The 20,864-nt window shown below is 37.0% G+C and overlaps 1 protein-coding gene across 1 annotated transcript; it reads left to right on the plus strand.

Annotated features, from left to right (window-relative positions):
* Nucleotides 1-12,415: 12,415 nt before the first annotated feature.
* On the plus strand, nucleotides 12,416-19,535 carry LOC133739545 (cyclin-A2-4). The gene is given in 14 exon segments (XM_062167330.1): nucleotides 12,416-12,487; nucleotides 12,518-12,586; nucleotides 13,795-14,158; nucleotides 14,501-14,765; nucleotides 15,538-15,674; nucleotides 16,230-16,322; nucleotides 16,951-17,084; nucleotides 17,831-17,906; nucleotides 18,301-18,377; nucleotides 18,465-18,498; nucleotides 18,613-18,762; nucleotides 18,853-18,987; nucleotides 19,105-19,143; nucleotides 19,145-19,535. Coding segments are annotated over 12 exon segments (1,494 nt in total). The 5' UTR covers nucleotides 12,416-12,487; nucleotides 12,518-12,586; nucleotides 13,795-13,852; the 3' UTR covers nucleotides 19,193-19,535.
* The last annotated feature ends 1,329 nt before the right edge of the window (nucleotides 19,536-20,864 follow it).

Consider the following 20,864-nt stretch of genomic DNA (forward strand, 5'->3'; position numbering starts at 1 on the left):
AAAGATCTTGGGAAAACACGGTTTTGCCTCGGTTTAGAACTTGAGCACCGTAGAGATGGTATCCTGATTCATCAATCAACTTATACCCAAAAGATGCTTAGGCGTTTCAACACTGACAAGATTAAGCCTTCAAGCACCCCAATGGTCGTCCGTAGTCTTGATCCAAAGAAGGATCAATTTCGTCCAAAAGATGACGATGAAGAAGTGCTAGAGGCAGAAGTGCCCTACCTAAGTGCAATAGGCGCATTATTGTACTTAGCACAATGCACAAGACCGGATATCTCATTCGCTGTGAACTTGCTAGCTAGATATAGCTCTGCGCCAACACGACGCCATTGGACTGGTGTTAAAGATATCTTTCGATACTTAAGTGGTACAATCGATATGGGCTTGTTCTATCCCTACAGAGAGAACATGGATTCGGACCCATCAAGTGCCAGGGACGCCACACATGGTGGACTGCGTTCCCTCTCCCCATCCCAAAACCATATAAGTGTTTTGGAAGGTTTTGCTGACGTTGGGTACCTCTCTGACCCACACAAAGGTCGCTCCCAAACTGATTATGTTTTCACCATGAGAAAGACCGCGATATCTTGGAGGTCTACAAAGCAGACCTTAGTCGCTACCTCTTCGAATCATGCAGAGATTATTGCTCTTCACGAAGCAGTTCGTGAATGTATATGGCTTCGATCCATAGTTACGCATGTTCGAAGCAATTGTGGTTTGAAGTCTACCACAGATGAGCCAATAAGCATTTATGAGGATAATGCTGCTTGCATTGAACAAATGAAGCAAGGCTACATCAAAGGTGACAACACCAAGCACATATCGCCTAAATTCTTCTACAATCAGCAACAACAGAAGCTCCTCAAGATCAAAGTGAACCAGGTTCGATCTGAGGACAATGTGGCAGACTTGTTTACTAAGTCATTGCCCAAATCCACGTTCGAGAAACATGTGGCAAGAATCGGCTTGCAGAAATTATCTGAACTCCCATGATCGTAGTCATCAGGGGAGGCGCAGACATCAGGGGGAGATGTCTACATGTTCGTCTCGAAGCGTGAAGGGTGTGTTGTGCTCTTTTTCCCCTTCGACCAAGGTTATTTTCGTCCCACTGGGTTTTTGTTACTCGGCAAAGTTTTTAACGAGGCAACGAGAGAAGCACCGCGTTTGGACAACACAAGGGGGAGTGTTCAAGTAAACCCTAATTTGTGTTTGGCCCAAACTCTAGGTTACTTGACCTAGTGGTAATAGGGTTAAATTAGAAGGATCTAGATTCCTATTCAATGTACGATTACTTTCCTTGTATGATTGAGATTCTATGCATTGTAATCCTCTATATAAAGAGGCTCCTATTATCAATGAGAATACACAACAAATTCCTCCCAATTTCAGTTTCTCTACAACAAATTTAAGTTTAGTCTCAAAATTCTTGAAAGCATTATGGACGGAAAAAAGAATCTTATAAGTAAGAATTAGATTAGTCCACCTCAAATTTGCATCATGGATCACTTACAGTTATTTATTACCTAAATCCAACATTTGGATAACAAAATCTCACTCTAAAATGAGTAAATTCCAAGGATAAAAACTAAGGGCAGACAAGTGTTTAATTATTAAACAAAAGCATTGCAATAATACATATTCCGACCCTAGGATTAGACCTGATATTCTATCTGCTTAAGTATCCAACATGCAACAAGTTAAAACAGTAAACCAAAACGAATATGAAGACGCTAACAATTAGAGTTATAACAACTGGCAACTAGCAACATTGAGTATACCCCAGAACTTAATGCAACAGTTGATGCAAATGTAAGATTAAGATTATCTTTATTGATATATGTGAGAAGCATAAGAAAGATCCTTAGAATATCTCATATAGCAAATTTTTATGTGAAGTTCCTATACAATGTCAAATCAGTTAGAAGGTTGAGGGTAATAGAAAACTCATTACTGAAATGCCTGGCCAGTATTGTACTGGGCCACTGGCCAATTGTATTAGCCTGGACTTGGGACAAACTTGGTATATCTTGGGACTCCACTTATCAAAAGCTCGGTCCTTTTGAACCGAGCTCGGACAAACTTGGTTGCATTCGTGACTGGAATTTACTCTCCAGTCCAGTATGCATGGCATCACATAAAGACTCTGCTATACAAGTTCAGACAAAGAGATAGCTTCGACCTTGGGTTGGTTCCATGAGTTTGTTGCTGCTACTTAACCCCGACCTCCCAAATCTAAACATGTCAAGTGACTTACTTAGAAACCGAATGTCGATTTGGGTGATCCCACCACGTAGAAAACACATTTCATTTTCTCTGAAACACACTACATGGCTTCCAAACTGAAGCAACCTAGCTTCTAATTGGAGGAGTTGGAGTTGGAGTTGGAGTTGGATAAAGTGCATATAGATATATTAATTAATCAGTACAGCAAATCATAGAAAAACCTTTTTGAAAAATCACGTTCTTGAAGATTCAAGTCTTGAAGTGCGATTTGAATTGAATCATGCGATTTTAATTCCTTCAATTATTATGATAACATGCGTAGCTGAGAGCGAGGTTAAAATAATTCCCCTTCATGTGGGGGGTCGGCTCTCGCTTCATATCTAGTCCTTCAAAAGTAATAATAAAGCTGAGAGTAGTCACGTGTTAATTGGTAATGAATCCCACATCCAGCTACTACTTGGAGCTTTGTGTTTCAAATCCTCTGATTTCGTTTCAAAATTCAAAAGCTACTAGCTCTCCCCCCTCCATTACTACGTAGTTTTGATTAATAAAGAAATGGTACATATAGAATGACCAAGACTTTTGGATCAGAAAGCTGGTTAAAACTACTCAAAAGTCCAAATCTTTAATCAAAGGAATCTGGAGCGCATTTAGAACACAGTATATGATATGGCCCTAAAGGAAAAAGGAAGAAGGGAATGTTATTACGACATTATTACTATGTAGGCTGAAGCAAGGATTAAATTATTTGTTTCTATATAGAGAAATTTTAAATACACCCTCTCAATTACTCAATGCACATCTCTTATATATTTTTTTGTCTCATTTTGTTTATCAAACTTGCATCTATGCCCTTCATTAAATAAATAAATGAGAAAATTTAAAAAAAAAAAAATTAAGTCGGCTATGTATTATAAATTTTTATTTAATACATTCTTTTATTATAACTTTTTGATTTATTATGAAATTAATTGCTAATTAATTCGGGGACATATCAATATGATAATTTTTTTTTTTTTTACATTAATGAGGTTGGTATATATATCGCTAGAAGATTGAATAACTTAACTTTCTTGTCTTTATTGTTTTTTAAGTTGAAAAACTTGATGCCTCTAAGATTTTAAAAGATTCAATAAATGTCAATATCTTTATGATCTATATAGTCATAGTCAATATTAAAATCGGTAAAGAATGAGTCATGGTTGTTGTTTTGCAAACATGCGAAGTGATTGATGATAATGTATTCATGTATCCAAGATATATTTGATGGTTTTATAACATCTTTCAATATGTCTCAACCAATTTGGTTGCTTGCTAATTTTTCATCTGGACTACAATTATTTCATCTATCATTAACATTCAAGTATGATATTGAAGAGAGGTCGATTGTATCTTGAAGACGAGGAGAAAATTTAACCTATAAGAAAATATTTAATTAATAATTTGATATATAAAGCATTTAATCCTTATTTTATTTTTTTAGAATTTTCTTTTTTTAATTTTTTTTATTTATTAATGAGGAGGGGTACTAAATGGAAGTTTGATGACAAAAAAATATAGGGGGTGTGCATTAAGTAATTGGGGGTGTGTATATAAAACTTCTCATCTACATATTTATCGGAATTTTGAAAAAATGAGATATCGGAAATATCGGAAATATAGGAGAAAATATATCGTTTTTGAAAGAGTCAATTTATTAGAATTATATATAAATACATATGAATGTCAACTTCATCTACATCCAAAAAGATACTCTAGGTGGTTGAAAAGCCGCTCGCTGGTCTACGAAAATGCAATAATCAGACTAAGACATATGACCTATATAGTGCGAATTGTAGTGATGAACATGATAGTTATAGATCTCTTTAGAGTTGCCGACTGTTACCCCTATAAAAGATATAATAAGGATGAATCCAACTGGATGACCGATCATATATTTCTCCATATTGATTATATCCATAAGTGTCATAGCCAAATTGATTGTTGCCTTCATGAGATTCATTTGAGGTCTCACTGTGCTCTGTGCCTAAACTGATAGAGTCAATTGAAGAAACATCAGATGGGGTACTTTGATCATCAGTTGCACCTCTAGTCCTCCTCCCATATCGGGTCTTCTCTTGAGCACCATGACCAACTATTCTAGCTCCGTGGTCTTCATCTTGGGTGGTATGATCAAACTTACCTTCACAGCTAAATTGGTTTAATCCTCCACCCACAGAAGATTGTTCATATTCATATCTTTCACCTCCACCACCTGTTTCGCTTCCACCATCTTCATCATCATAACTATCTGGAGTTGTTGTACCACCCCACACATCATCACTATCTGAATTATCTCCTGGGTTTTTAACAACTTCTTCAGATAAGACCCTCTTTACATTGATTCTAGTATTAGTTGCAGTTTCTACAACTTGTGGAAGAGGTCTTCCAACTTCATCATGAATTCTCCTTGTCCAGATTTGTCTTCAGGAAATTTCTCCTCACTTGGATTCCACTCCTCACTCGGATTTCCCTCGACGAGATTTCTCCTCACCCATATTCGCTTCGAGGAGATCCCTCCTCACACATATTTGCATTTAGAGAATTACTTCTCACACATAATCACCTTGAGGGTATTTCTCCTCACCTGAATTCGCCTTGAGGGGATTTCTCCTCACCCAGATTTCTCTTGAGGAGATCTCTCATCACACAGATTTGTATTTAGAAAATTATTGAGTTTTTTCTATTTTTATTTATTTTTCATAAGATCACATATATTTCTTCACTTTATCGGGGATATATCCTAAATATCTAATATATCGGGGATATTTGACGATGTCGGAGAAATTTCGGGGGAAACGGTAGAAGATAAGATATTAACCCTCTAAGATATATTGGTCCGTCGAAAAAGGGAGATATCAAGAGATATATTGGAAATATCGCAGATATTTCAATTCTTGGACTGAAGGAATGATCAATCTGCAAATAAAATAGCAACTAATGTCTAATATGTCGATTTATTATCGTCTGATTTTACTTACATGGCAACTATAAGCATCACCATGCCCGATCAGAACCATCCCTTTTAAAACCACATTGATTTTTCCCTTAAACATAAATAAATAAATAAAATAAAAACCCACATTTTTTTAGGGCAACGGAAGATAAATCCATTGATGAAAATTATATGATCTTTCCCAGTCAACCTTGAAGGATCCGAGGACCGCTCATATTACAAATTGATGCTCATATAATAAACGACTAAATCCAAAAAACAGATACTCAAAATACTAAAGTCCAAAAGGGAAATGCAGGAAAAAAAATATAGAAATAAAATTCTCTACTTCTAATAACCCTAAAATGAACCACTACCTTAACTAACTTGTTGCCTAACACCCTCCTAGTGTACGTCGCAACAACCAAAGCAGTCACAGCACAGTGTAGGGGTACTACTCCTAGCCAGACTGGGAAAGGATCTCTTGCCCCGAAACCTCTGCAAGTGGAGCCTCAGAACCTCCCTCATATGAAACAGAGCGCATGGACTCTGATCGAGCCAACTATGATACCATATGGATGGCATTTGGTGTGTTCCTCCGACCACGGGGCTTGCCACACTTCTTGTTAACCTTAGGGGTTGTGGTGATGGTGGCTTCGAAAAGCTCGTCAGATGAGAGGTCCAACCCCAAATTCTCAGGCTGCAGACTTGCAACAACTAGAGCAAGGCTATGTTAGGCCATCTTGCCCTCTTCCCGTGCCTAATCCTCCCTTGGACTCCATATACTGGAAATCTGACCCGAACTCGAGGAATCATCTGGCTTAGATGTAGTCACCACCTTTGGCAAAGGCCGAATTTGCACGTTCATTTTCTTCAGCAGATTTGGGAACCGAAAAACGGGGAAGAGAGAGGGAGAGAGGGTTGGCTAAACATTTGCCCTAAAAACCAGGGGAGAAAGAGCAAATCCCACCGCTGGTCCTTGAACCAGACCCTTAATTCTCCTCGCTTCCACCTTCGCCTCTCTAGGGCACCTCTCCCTTCCATGATTAATCATGGAACGGAACATTATCTACACCTATAGAGAAATCTTTCATACCTGAAGTGCAAGGTAAGGACGTCCACTGGTGAAACCCTAACCCTTTGATCCAAAAGCACCGAATCATTGATTAACAGCACGAGTCGAACCCTCGCTACACCACGGTGCACCGCAGTCTAGTCCACATGCAGCACCTCACCGATCGTCTCCCTAACCAGTCGACTGGTGGCCTCAGTCAGGATCGCTGGCAGAAGGCCTTATAGCTCCACCCAGATCCAAACAAAGTCCAACCTCACCGCCGCTATGTCGGAGAAGCCATCGTAATCATTAAGCAGGACCACTGCTCGTTGAAAGCCCCAAGGACCACTCTTCTTCACCCTAGCCATATCGCGTTAATGAGTGAAGATGAAAAAGATGCAGTCAACCTTCCCCGAAATTTGGAGATTTTCCAAGTCTATCGACTCTTCACCGTCTTTGAGCGACAGTCAGGTAGCAAGTCTGGCTAAAAAAAAAAAAACCACATTGATTTTCTGTCACTCGAAATTTTTTTGAAAACATTCTTACTATTTATAGATTTATGCACATAACAATATGTAATTCAACGATTGGACAAATCTAATAGTCTGACCGCAGTGACGGAGCCAGAATTTCATATCAAATGGGGCACTCAGAAGTTTTAGAAAAAAAAAATTAAAATTTAAAATATATACCCATATTTTAATAAAATAAAAAAAATTGCCATAAGATTAATATTTTTCTTAACATTACATATTTTATTAGTAAAATTTATAGCTTTAGATATTAGATAATTTTCCATATGGAGATATAATACTTGCATGCCTTGCCACTAAGCCAAATTGGTTGACAACGAAATTTCTGAAGTCTAGCCAACTTATTTTAGTTTTCATGTACGGTTAGTAAAAAAAGAATATAAAAGTGAGTAGGGCACGGGACTCACTGGATCCCCAAGTGGCTCCACCCCTGTCTGACCGTCTAACTGAAGATTATATCTAGAATTTCACATATCGGGTGAATTTGTTCCTTATGCCTTTTTTTAGTTGCTAAATTATATATATTTTTTTGAAACGATTTGATTTTATTAGATATCAAAGCCATGAAAAACAGGCCAGAGTCTAACAGAACTTACATAAGAAAGTCCGGGACAAACCGGATAACCTATCTAAGCCACTCTAAAACTCATTAAGATCTAAGGGACGCTCGCTGAATAGCAAGCCTAAACTAAGAAAGAGTAGTCTTGCTCTCTAAGGAAGAAATATTCATCTAGTCTAATCTGTCAATCACGCAATTGTGGTACAAATATCAACTAGACACGTCTTAGAAAAGCCTATAGAAATTACCCCTACTGCAAAAGGCTTGAGTCCAAAATGTCTAAAAGCCGAGAGGACTTAAGATAGCGCTAGCTAGTCCCACCCCCTTAGGGTTGGAACTTGCACCATCTTCAGTCTCCTCAGTAGCCAACAACCTCGGAAACAGGTTGCTCCTTGGGCTATTCTTGAGGCACTGCAGCTTGTCTCCAAATTTGAGCCCTCCCCAATCAGGCCCAGTAATCACCATGAACGGCCCACTGAAAGCAGCCCCGAACCCAGCAGGCCCAGAAGCCATAACCAGCTCAGTCAAACCAGCGGTTAACCCTAGTTCAAAACTAGGGTTTCCCGCCGATTTTTCCGGAGGCTCTTTTGACCCGCAGGCCGCTGTTGCACTCGTCTCCAGTACCAGACCTGTTCCCGCCATCAGACCCGACCTAGCCACCGGCTGCGGTACAGAAACCAGTCCCAGGCCTCCTGTCGCCGCCATCTGCAAGCCTGCATCACAGCCCGAGTCGCCTTCGTCCAGGTTAGACCGCCAGACGCCACCATAGTCAGCGCCTCCCGTCGCTCAGATCTGACCTCGGCCACCCGACGCCTCCATGATGTAGAGGCTGATCGTCTCGAAGACGGCAGGCCCCGACACCCATGCCTCTCTAACACGATCCACCACTCCACAACTAACAAAACACCCTCAGTCGAGGGTCGCCTCAATCGGGGCCTGGGAGAACCTGTGTCGAGATCCCAACGCCGCCGCCTGAGAAACCATGGACGCTCCCAGCCTACGTCGCTTGAATCTCGCCTCTGCTTGGTCAGGAGAGCACGAGACTCCCCGCCGCTATACCGAAACCTAGGTTTCGTCTTATCGGGTCGCTCCGCAAGTTTCGGAGGCCCTCGCACCATCTCCCGATTGCTAAATTATATATGTTGCTCACCGTCTATACAATATCTTTTCAAATATGGTCCTAAACTACAATAAATATTGTAAACTCATTAAACCTTGTTATTACTGGTTTAGCTAGCACTATGATGAGGAAGTTGTCAAATTTCTTTGTTTCCTTTTTTAGTACATATCCATCTTCGAATTTTCAAATAGACATCTCCATTAAATCAAAAGGTTTCGTGTGATTGTCTTGACCTCTAACCTAATCTAAAAGTTTTATACTCTAGCACCCAACTTGAGAAATGAAGCAAATTAAGTGCTATTCCTTAATCAAGGGTGGGGCTTACTTGCTCTAACTAAGAAGGGGCCTAAATTATAGGCCAAAAAAGTACTTAACAACTTAATACTTGATTAATAAAAAGTATTTAAAGAATGTGCAATCATGTTACATATGGCCGGCAAAGCATGCAAAAATGCAAGAAATTACATTATATTGAGATAAAGTATTATTGATTCATTATAAATGTAAGGATTAATTTCAGTTTACCCCTCTGAGGTTTGGGGGTGTCATCATTTCACCCCCCAAACTCTCAATTTCATTTTTTTACCCCCTGAACTTTCCAATTTCAATAAGCCGTGTCCAATTTCTCCTATTCTGTCCAAATGGGGCGTTAACTTTGACCTTTGAGGGCTAAAATGGTCATTTCAAGACCAAAAACATAAAAATAAAAATAAATAAAAAAATTCATTTTTTTCTGTTTTTTAGTTTTTTTTTTTTGTTTTTTTTTTTTGTCTTCAACCTATACACCACAAGTTATGGTTTATAAAAACAAAAAAAATACTCTAGGTGGTTGAAAGCCGCTCGTTGGTCTACGATATTTGTGATATATCTCCAATAAAGTGAAGAATTTTAGGATATATCCCCAATAAAGTGAAGAAATATCTGTGTAAAATCATTTTTGGTCTACGATATTTGTGATATATCTCCAATAAAGTGAAGAATTTTAGGATATATCCCCAATAAAGTGAAGAAATATCTGTGTAAAATCATTTTTGGTCTACGATATTTGTGATATATCTCCAATAAAGTGAAGAATTTTAGGATATATCCCCAATAAAGTGAAGAAATATTTGTAAAAAATGATTTTACACTTTATCTGTAAATATCAGTATATCCCCAATAAAGTGAAGAAATATCTGTGTAAAATCATTTTTTACAGATATTTATTTACAGATAAAGTGTAAAATTATTTTTTACAGATATTTCTTCACTTTATTGGGGATATATCCTAAAATTCTTCACTTTATCGGAGATATATCACAAATATCGTAGACCAGCGAGATGCTTTCAACCACCTAGAGTATTTTTTTGTTTTTATAAACCTATTATAACTTGTGGTGTATAGGTTGAAGACAAATTTTTTTAAAAAAAAAACAGAAAGAAAAAAATAGAAAAAACAGAAAGAAAAAAAAAAGATTATTATTTTTTTTTTAATCTTGAAATGACCATTTTAGCCCTCAAAGGTCAGAGTTAACGTCCAATTTGGACGGAATAGGAGAAATTGGACACGGCTGATTGAAATTGGAAAGTTCAGGGGGGTAAAAAAGTGAAATTGAGAGTTCGGGGGGTGAAATGATGACACCCCCAAACCTCAGGGGGGTAAACTGAAATTAATCCTAAATGTAAATTAATGTCCGACACTGACTATACATATACTAGTTTTTTTTTTTCCAGTATTAATTTACCAAATAAAACTCTGAAGTACGATATATGAAATGGTCTTTCTAAATGTACCCAGCAAATATCTAAGTATACCCAGCAAATCTTTTACACCCAACAAAATCATAGAATCTCTAACTACACCCATCAACTTTTCCAATAATACCCTTATTTTTACACCCAGCAAATACTTACTTCCTTCTTCTAAGATGGTTTATATTAAACTTCTTAACACTGATCTTGTAACAAGGATGCATACCCAGTCCCAAACTCAAGAATTTCTCCATTTTAGACTTCATCGTCATCACTACCTCCTTCGCTCTTCCTATTTAGTTTGGTGGCCAACTACCAAAGCCTATATTAAGTTTTTGGGGTTGCCTCGACACAAGCTAGCTCTCGTCGTTGCTTCCGCTTCCCGAAAGGTTACCTACACATATATATATTGCCATCATATGTATAAACATCATCGAAATAGCTACTAGTACAAACTAACCAAATTAATATCAAAATCAATTAAATATAATCATGTATTTGTTTCATCAAGATCTGGCAGAAAACAATTATGAAACCATGTATCTAATATTTACCAAAAAAAATGCACCTGATAACAAGATCAAAATAAAAGAATTGAAGAAGAGATGGATGGATGGAAGAGAAGGATAGGGTGTATATACGCTTAAATCCGTAAGCCTGGGATCTGCTGGTGGCCTTGTCAGTGATGACAATAGCCTCCAAGATGTCACCAAACTGCTCAAAGTATCTCTTCATGGTCTCCTTCTGGGTCTCCCAAGCCAATCCTTCAACAAACACCTCAATGTACGTCGTGTCCTCAAACTGACCTGCCGCTCCTCCTCCCAAATTAATTGCTGCTATTGCTGCCGTTGGTGCTGCTACGGCCTGACTCATGTTTTCGATCTTTTGCTAGCTGTCTATTTGAGCCGATCTTTGTCGTCATCGCTACTTCTGAAATCATAATTACACTCACAACTTTATCGCAGAGATGAGACAATTATAATGATAAGTGAAATTTGGGTTTGAAGTTTTGCTTGAAGAAACAACGTAACAACTTGAACTACTGGGTACAAATAAAAAAAAAAGAGTTTCAACTATAAATTATTATCTTAGTTTACCATAAGTTATTATCTTAGTTTACCATGACTTTTAATGTCATTTCATATGAGGATACAACTGTCTTTTCATGTAAAATTGATTTGCTGGGTATACATAGATATTTGCTGGGTACATTTAGAAACACCCTATATGAAATCACAAAACATATATCCTATGTTTCTTGCATTTGAACGATCTTACTTTGAATACGTACATATAAATATAATAAACCATGGAAAACTGAACACTTATCTAGCTCAAATTAGCTAGGGATATTCCTATTCTAATGGATTTTGACATTTTCAAGCAATTTAAGTTGAGCATTTTAAATTTGAATAGCATACCTCTAATTTTAAAAGAGACACAACAAAAATGATATAGGATTTGATCCACGTTTTTTGGTTTAAACTTTAAAATGGCCAATGCAACATTTTGGCAAATCAATCTTCCCCAGTTTTAGGAAATGTGCTAATTTATGTTTAAACAAACCACATCGATTTAGGCCTTAAAAACCAGAAAACAAAATACCACAACGACAACCTCAATCGTCCCTTTATCGAGAAATTATTAAGAGTATTACCATACATTATATTGACTTTAAGTCATTTCACTCATATAACATATGTTTATTATCGATTATTTTCCTATTAGAAATTCCTAGATTTCATAATCTAATAACTTAAACCCCAAATGGAAAAAAACTGTTGTTGTCCGATTTTTGTGTTTTTAACACAAACTTTAACGATAGTTGAATGAAAGGAAACCGTAACACCTCTCATATTGCGTATTAGAAACTTACTCTTTTGAGTCCGAAATACAAATCAACAAGTTAACTTTCATTTTTTATCCACAATTTTTTTTTTTGACTTGGTTTCTTCTCACCATTTTCCCACCGTAAAATTGCATCTTCATAATAGTCAACCCCATTCAAAAAACAAACCCCCCCTCCAGATCTTACGCCCAAGAAGGCTGAGATGATCAAACCGTAAAGAGTACAAAAAATTAATCCCACCACCACTACCATCAATGAACTGTCAATTTAACCTTTTATCCCGGTCAAACAGTCAACACACCATGGCAGAAACCCTCAAATTTATACTCGATAATCTATTTAATTGGTTTTCGTTTTCTCATTTTTAATTTTCCTTCTTTACTGTTTCTCACACCTTCCTCAGTTTTCAAATTGTTACCCCATCCCGCTCACACTTTCCTCTCTCTCTCTCTCTCTCTCTCTCTCTCTCTCTCTCTCTCTTTCAGTCTCTCTCAGCTCAGGCTCTCCTTTCTCTCAGAGCTTACAACACAGATTCAGGTCAACCTCCAAGCAATGCAGTTCACAATTTGTGTATTTACTAATGGGTTTTGGTCATTTTCATGGTTTTGTTCTGGGGACAAATCGATTAGGGTTTACTGGGTTTGTTGCTATTTTTTGAAATTCTTCAACTTTTGGGTCGCTGATGTGGTTCTCAGTGTACCCTTTTGTTCTTGGAAGAAAAGGAAGTGAATTAATGCTTCAAGAACCAATCTTTCTTATTTTGGGGTGAATATTTGAAGGAAAAGAAGAAGCTCCCACTTCACTGAACTACTGAAGTTGATTTCTTTTTCTTTTTTTTCCCCTTTGGTTTTATGTGAAAAGTGAAAACTTCGCAAACTGGGTCTTGCTTCCTCTTATGGTAATTCATGTTCTAGGTGTCAATTTTGGAGAATGCTGAAGATGTTTCAGAAATGGGTTTTTGACTAAAATGGGTTTTTTACCTGGAAGAGCTCAGCTTGATGCTGAGAATTTAACTCAGCTTTTGGGCCATTTTATGTCTTTTAGCCCCCATTTCCATCTGATCTGAGTAGCTGAAATTCAAACATTCAAATTGCAGTTCTTTTCCTCAGCAACCTATTTGTACTTTTCCTAAATTTTCATTTTAATGCACAGCTTGATTGGTGTGTCCAGAGTAGAGTCTAATGAATTCTCAAAGATATTGGGTTAAGAATGTTACACATTTACATCCCTCATTATTGTATCCTTTGACCATAAAATTCTTGGGTGTTCTGGAAACATGTTGAAATGAATACCAGATATGATGCCCAAACTGTTGTCAATGTGTCTATCTATCATTTGAATAGAACTTTGGGTGTGATTGGAAGCAATCTGTTCAGTTGATCTGTATCGTATTGTGATAAATAATTCACAATCTACTAGCTCTCCATATAATGTGGCTCTTTTGGTGGTTGTTGAGAAAACTTGTATAGCCATATGTGATTTCAAACTTCCTTTGTTTTTGAATGAGTAACTTTTTTTTGTTCCCAGCATCATAGTACACAAAATGCAGGCTCTACTATATTGCATTGATCACATACTTATCATGATTTTGAAATTGCATAGGTTTTACTTTGAAGTTGCATTACAACACACCTGGAGATCTGCTTAGAAATTTCATGCTTCCTGATGTCTCCATCAGTATTTCTGTAGTTTACCGCTATTTCGGATTGTTCTTGAATTCATTTGGCCCTTTGGTTTTGCTTCAGGTTACATTGACTGGTTCCATTTAATGTGGTGGGCTGTTCGTCTCTCAGTCCAGCAAATATGAAGAGACAGAATCTGGCCACTGCAAATGTGAAGGAGTTTCCTGGCCGCATAACACGTGCTCGAGCTGCTTCATTAGATACATCCAGACAGTTTCCCCCATTAAAAGCATGCACACAACCCAAGCAGCAGAGTCAGAAGCCGGCTTTGCGTGCGAATCCAAAGAGAGCTTCTGTGGATGAGAACAATGAGAATGAGGCTGGTAACGCATGCGTCCAGCATAAGAGGAGGGCAGTGCTTCAGGATGTAACCAATGCTTTCTGTAAACCTTCATATGGGGACTGCTTCAATGCAACTAAAGTTCAGGTAAATATGCTATTAATTAGATTTTTCAGAATACAAATTCTGGTATTATCATCAATATAGGATAAATGCAATAACACACTTGGTTGTGCAAGCATACTGCTAATTTTGGTTGACTGAATGTTAAGCAAATTTAGAGACAATATCGGTTTGCAGTTCTTTGGTTGATCAAAATCTAGTAAGTATACTTGAAGGATTATTGTCAGGAGTCTATAACGTCCACTTATATCAGTGTCTTTCTTGTAACAAGGATTAGTAAGTAGATATTTCTGTTCCAAGATCTTTTATCTCTCTATTTTCCTGCCTCAAGAATCTGAACTCCGCCTCTAATTTTGCTGAATGCAGGCTAAGAAAAGAAAGCCAGCTAAAAGAGGTCAGGCAAGGGTCACAAAATTGACCCCTTCGATTTCTGTAGATTTGAAAACGGAGGTTGTGCATGAAACAGTAAAAACAGAACTTACATCGGACAGATTTATGCATTCAATGAATTTGGAAGATGGTGACAAACTTTTTCATTCGGCTGCCTTAAGTGGGGATGCTATTGCTATCCATCAGTTGGAACATCAGAGTTCTGAAGTGGATTCAAAAGTCCAAAGTTGTCCTAATAAAGGTTTGCTTTTGTTTTCTCACCTCGAGCATGTATAATAAATGCTTGAGTAGAAATCAATGGAAGGTTTAAATTGTGAAATATATTGACACCCTTGCCAAGATATACTTTGGGATTGAGCACTCTTGTCCACATTGTTTTAATTACCTACTCATACCTAGAAAGGATAATAAACTGAGCTAGCATGGGTGAAATTTGTTATTCTAAATGTCTGTAATTTGAAATGGCGGAGAGTTCAAGGAGCTATATGAGCTTGGAAGGCCTAGTTTGAGGAGGTTTCACCACCAGATATTGGTTGTTTCTCCTTTGAGCAATCTGGTCTATTACTAGCAACTCCCTGTGGTACACTTTTCAATAGAACATACCTTAGCAACTCAAATCCAACTCTAAAAGCTTAAAGAGTACATATGACTAGAACCTTCCATACTGTTCTGCTCATATTCAAGATAGTTATTGCTGATTTATGGTTTACCAGTTTGAAATAAGAATTGGAGAACGGTAATTATTCACCGAAAGTCATCTTAAATCAACCATCAAACAACAAGAAGTCGGTAGGGGTTCAACATTATCTAAAAGTTAGCATTCTGCAAATCTTTCTCTTCTATTGCCATGTAAGATAAAATGACAGTTCTCATTATAATGCAATTCATTGCAATACAATGCTTTATGTGTTATACTCTGAGTACTAGATGCCAAATTGCTAATGTTGCTTTTTATCTTGTTATATGTCCATCATATGCAGTACTTTGTGACCTTTACTATTAAATTGTTGCAGCAGACATTGGTAACCTTTTGATGAACATGATCACATTGAGTAACCCGGATATTGTTGACATTGATGCTGGTCACAAGGATCCTCAATTGTGTAGCCTCTATGCCCCTGATATCTATAACAACTTACGTGTTGCAGAGGTGTGTGCTGTTCATGTTATACTTTGTTGTGATAGAAGTTCCATTTTCTAGTGCCACAACTATATATTCAATTTTTTATTACAGATTTACAGTGGATCATTAATCACTAGTCACCTATGCCACTCAATTATGAATATCAGTGATGTACATTTGATCAGCTAGTTTACCAAGCATAACTATCTCAACCAAAACGATGTAGTGCCACCAATAGATACGTGATTCCCAACAAGTTATCTAAGCTTTTTTTCATACGATGTTCTGTTCGATATGCCTACTACTTTTTCACGAGTTTTAATATTGAATTATGAACATATCCCATTCCCTTGATTAGAAAATGATTATAAAATGCTCTTCCATGCTAGCTTGATACATGTGATACAGTGATTGTGTGGAATTGCATGTTGAGCTAAAAATTAGAAACTTAGTACTCATTCTGTTTCCAAAATGCTTGCTCATGCTTAGGGGTCCTATGCTAGGATCTCTCATCTTTTATCCTCTTCTCCATGTGACAATTGATTAGATTCTTTTTGTTTTTTGTTTGGTTTGTCTTGACAGCTTTCCCGAAGGCCATTTCCTAGTTTTATGGAAACGACACAACGCGATATCACCACAAGTATGCGGGGTATTTTAATAGATTGGCTAGTGGAGGTTAGCTGTTTTCTTTACCTGATATTGGTTATGTAGACCTCATGTATCTGATTAAGCATCAGGCTGCAAGTTATGAGCCATTTAGATGCTGCCTTCCTTTAAAATTCAAGCTGTATTACTGAGGATAGTCCCATATTTTCTTTTCTACTATTTAGAGGAACTATTCATTTTGGATGTTTTAAATTCCCTGGTTCATGTTGCAATAGTTGGTTCAACAATTGCTGTATGAGATGCTGGAAGTTAATGTAGCTTTATGTCCGGTTCTTGTCCTTAATGCAAAGTTACGTCCCCCCAAAATTACCTATGCTTTCCCTTTGGAACTAAGTCAGTATCAAATGGGATTACATGTTTAAACAGATTTGCCTAATATTGTTAACCTGCTTCTAAGATAGTTCTATCTTTGCATTTTATATAGTGTAATTATTCTTCACATTGCTCAACTTGTTCAGTAAATTATACACAGCTTGCACAGTAAGTCTTCTATGAAGCTTCTAATTCTGTTGCAGGGAATAGCTATACACATTTGTGCTTTCTATTCTGCTATTCCACTATGAATTGCTCATTATGCTTTTTCAAATGTATGGATCCTAATAAAAATTGGTTGCTGATAAAATAGTCTTGGTTTCAGGTGTCAGAGGAATATAAGTTGGTGCCAGATACCCTTTACCTCACAGTATATCTGATAGATTGGTTTCTCTCCAAGAATTACATTGAAAGACACAGACTTCAACTGCTTGGCATCACTTGCATGCTGATTGCCTCGTAAGCTTTCCTACCTATGGCTGATTTAACTTCATTACTTCTCTATCAAAATTTGATTTAGATCTATTAAGAAGGTATATAAGGTGTTTTTAGTACTATTAGGTTGATTGCAGTGGCAATAATACTTAATGAAACCACTCATTCCCTAACAGTGTTAGCTTTTAGCGCCTACTGGGTTGTCTCAAATGGTGTATCCAAGCTCTGTGTGCAGGATGAACTGAGTTTGGTACCTTTAATCCCCATTCCTACTTGTTAGTTGGTTGCAAGGTGCATTGTGGGGTTGCACCTATATTTCTCTCTATTGCATCTGTCTGCCTCTCCACGTGTAGGACGGCTGTACATGAGGGATGGTGTTAGCTTGATACGTCACTAGCTCATTCCTCAACAGCTTTAAACTATTGAGGATAGTGGTTGTCTAACTTGTTCAATATTTCTAGTTTCCTTTAGGTCAAGGCCCACTAGATGGGAAGAGACCTATGACTTGTGTCTATATAGACAGCATTTGAATTCAACCAAATGAGTTTGAGACATCATTGGTGAATTTCTATAAATAATTCCCAACACAACATAGATATGATTAATTGTGATTAAAGAATAATATGATCAATTCAATTCAGTAATTAGTCTTTTCTGAGAGATCCTAAAATTAGAAGTTTCAAGGTTTTACTTAAATAGATTTTCAAGCCAAAATTTCTAACGAGTTGTTTGACAGGATGGCTAATGTGGTTTTCCTCTGTGTTTTGAAGGAAATATGAAGAAATTTGTGCACCACGTTTGGATGAATTTTGTTTCATGACAGACAACACTTACACGAAAGAGGATGTATGTCATTGCCCCTTCTTTTTCTTTCTCAATAGACTGTTATGAATTTGAATAACACTACAAAATTGTTAAAGCCAAGTGGTACTGAATGAGTAAATGCATGGTAAGGGATGCTCCTTAATCAGTATATTGTCTAGCTGCTATACACAATTAGATGAGATGAAAGAAATCTGGTTGATTCATGCAACTTTAATGCCATCGGTTTTTGTGACCTTTGTGACCCTGTTAGCAGTGTAAAGAAGCAACAGATGCCTTTTATTAACACCCACTTTTTATTTATTATTTTCAAACCTGTGGTAGAACTTTTGTTTGTTAATGTATTTGTTACATTTTTAAGGTTTTCATTTGTTCTTTCCCTGTCATATTTTTCCTTCATTAATAAAGAAAGTGGCAGGTATTGCAAATGGAGAATCAAGTCTTGAAGTACTTAGGCTTTCAGCTTTTTGCACCAACAGCAAAAAGTTTCCTCAGGTACTTTGGTGTATATGATGTCAAGCATCAGTGTTGTTTCTAATTTCAATGTACTAATGAATATTCCTGATACATATTTGTTTTCAGGAGATTTCTTTTAGCAGCACAAGCTTCTTATAAGGTAACATGATTAGTTAAAGCTGCTTTTAGCGTTGTTTGGAAATGCCATGCTCTCTTTGTTTTGACCTTGGTTTGAAGAATGACTTACATATCTATCTCGCCAAAAATATTCCAGAGCCCTAGCCTTGAGCTGGAGTACTTGGCCAATTATCTTGCCGAGCTAGCATTGGTTGACTATGGCTTTTTGAAGTTCCTACCTTCAATGATTGCTGCATCAGCTGTGTTTCTATCCAAATGGACCTTAGACCAGTCTAGTCACCCATGGGTCTGCCTTTTTCTCCCTTCTAGTTTCATTCTTTTCTTGTACATTTTGATTATGAATTGAAAATAATAACTTTGATTGTAACTCTTACAGAATCCAATCCTAGAACACTATACCTCTTACAAGCCATCAGATTTGAAGATTCCAGTTCTTGCTTTGCAAGATTTGCAATTGAACACAAATGGCTGTCCTCTGAGTGCTGTACGAATGAAGTATAAGCAACTGAAGGTATCAAATAGCGAGTATAAAGAAGAAACTAGTACTGCTTTATTTGTAGTTCCATATCACCCGCATCATTAATGCCAGACGTATTATTTTCTATTGATGTGGTTATTCTTCTGGCAGTTTAAATCCATCGCGGCTTTATCATCCCCAAAGCTTCCTGAAACACTATTTTGAAGACAAGTTTCAAGGGACAACTAACAGCTACTGAGATTCATGTACTTTTCGGAAGAAGTTTCCTCTGGATTTTGTCAATCATTCCATGAGGTTGTACCTGATGTCTCCTTTCCATTTATATTCATTTTTTTGCCCAGTTTCTTGATTTCTTGTTTATAGATTTTCTGACCCGGGTTTGTGCTTCATCCAACCTGTGTCTTAACTAGGGATGTATGGCCACTAGGTATCGAACTTGGATAGATAACTTGTTAATAAATTTAGCACGTAATTGAGATGTGACCACGGTTTAATTGAGTTGTAAAGTATTCACGACCGTAATTACTGAAATGTAATTTTTGCTTCCAAAGCCTTAAAATCTATATTAACCAATTTTTATTTGCACACCTAGTCTTCTGATATTTTATGAATGTTTTATTACTGCATTGTAAGAACTGAGTGTTGATAATGTTGATGCTTCCGGGTTCAATTCACTTGGATGTTGAAATGCTCCATTTTTGTTTTGGGTGTGACCACTTTCCAATTCAAAACCTATTAAATCGAGAAATGGAGAGTTATACAACGGTAATAAATTACTCTAAGGATATAAGGGTCTTGCTTCTTTGGCCATAATTTGGAAATGTTGGATCAAATCTTAAAAGGATAGTGTTATTTCTATGAAGATTTGGGAATTGTTTCATTGCAGCATCCCCTGGAATTGCTTCTTTGTTGCTGGTCTATGGTATATATGGAAATGGAGGTGCTAATGTGTCTTTTGCCATGGCTTTCAAACTCTCCCATGGCCAAATAATTTCACTCATAAGTTTTCAACCCTGTATTTTGAAGCTAATATAGTGTGTCCAGCTCTAAATCTGACAGATAAATTACCAGCTCAAGGGGAATTTCCCTACTACTCAATTGATGAACTTGGTCGTAGTTGTGTTTCTGCTAGTTTCACTGCTGCAAATGCTCTACATGAAAATGCAGATTTATTGGAAATGAGTTCATCAGAAGTTGTTATCATTAAGTTTTTTAATGTCTCTTAACGTACGACGTTAAATATGAAAACATTTATATTATAACTAAGAGATAATCACCATATATTAAAGGAGAAATTAATATTAAATGAGGTCTCACCTGATATCGAAGTGCCTCTACCTCCGCTGCCTTAGACGGTGCAAGGCTTCGGAGGGGAGCGATATCCCAAGGTGTCCGTCGGAGGAAGACATTCGCCACCTGAGAAGAGACATCTCTAGTAGAGAACATATTTGACAAGTTGAATTTTGCACTCACAACTATTGTTTGTGCAGTGAAAGTTTTGCGTTGATACACTTTGATAACCCTTATTCTACTAAAAAATCGATTTCCTTCCGCTAAAACATCAATTTTAGTTTGTTTAAGTCGATGAAACTTGATCTCGAAGTGACAAAAATCAAAAGACCATCAAGGTAATTAATTTAAGAGTATTAGGTTGCTAAGACGAAAGTTACTAGGTCACGATAATCTATTTATCATTTTTCATAACAGTAGTGTTCATCTGGTCACTAATTGACTAAGAAAATTATGCTCTATCACCATTGGATGTAAATCCAACGTTGGAAAACAAATAACTCAATTTAAACATAATATTTTCTATCATTGAATCACATTCAATCATAATTGAGTATAATTTTTTAGATCGGTTACTGACTCGATGAACATCTTAATAAAGGTTTTCCTCTTCCAATATT

Source organism: Rosa rugosa, chromosome 1 (genome assembly GCF_958449725.1).
Source record: "Rosa rugosa chromosome 1, drRosRugo1.1, whole genome shotgun sequence".
NCBI classification, from domain to species: domain Eukaryota; kingdom Viridiplantae; phylum Streptophyta; class Magnoliopsida; order Rosales; family Rosaceae; genus Rosa; species Rosa rugosa.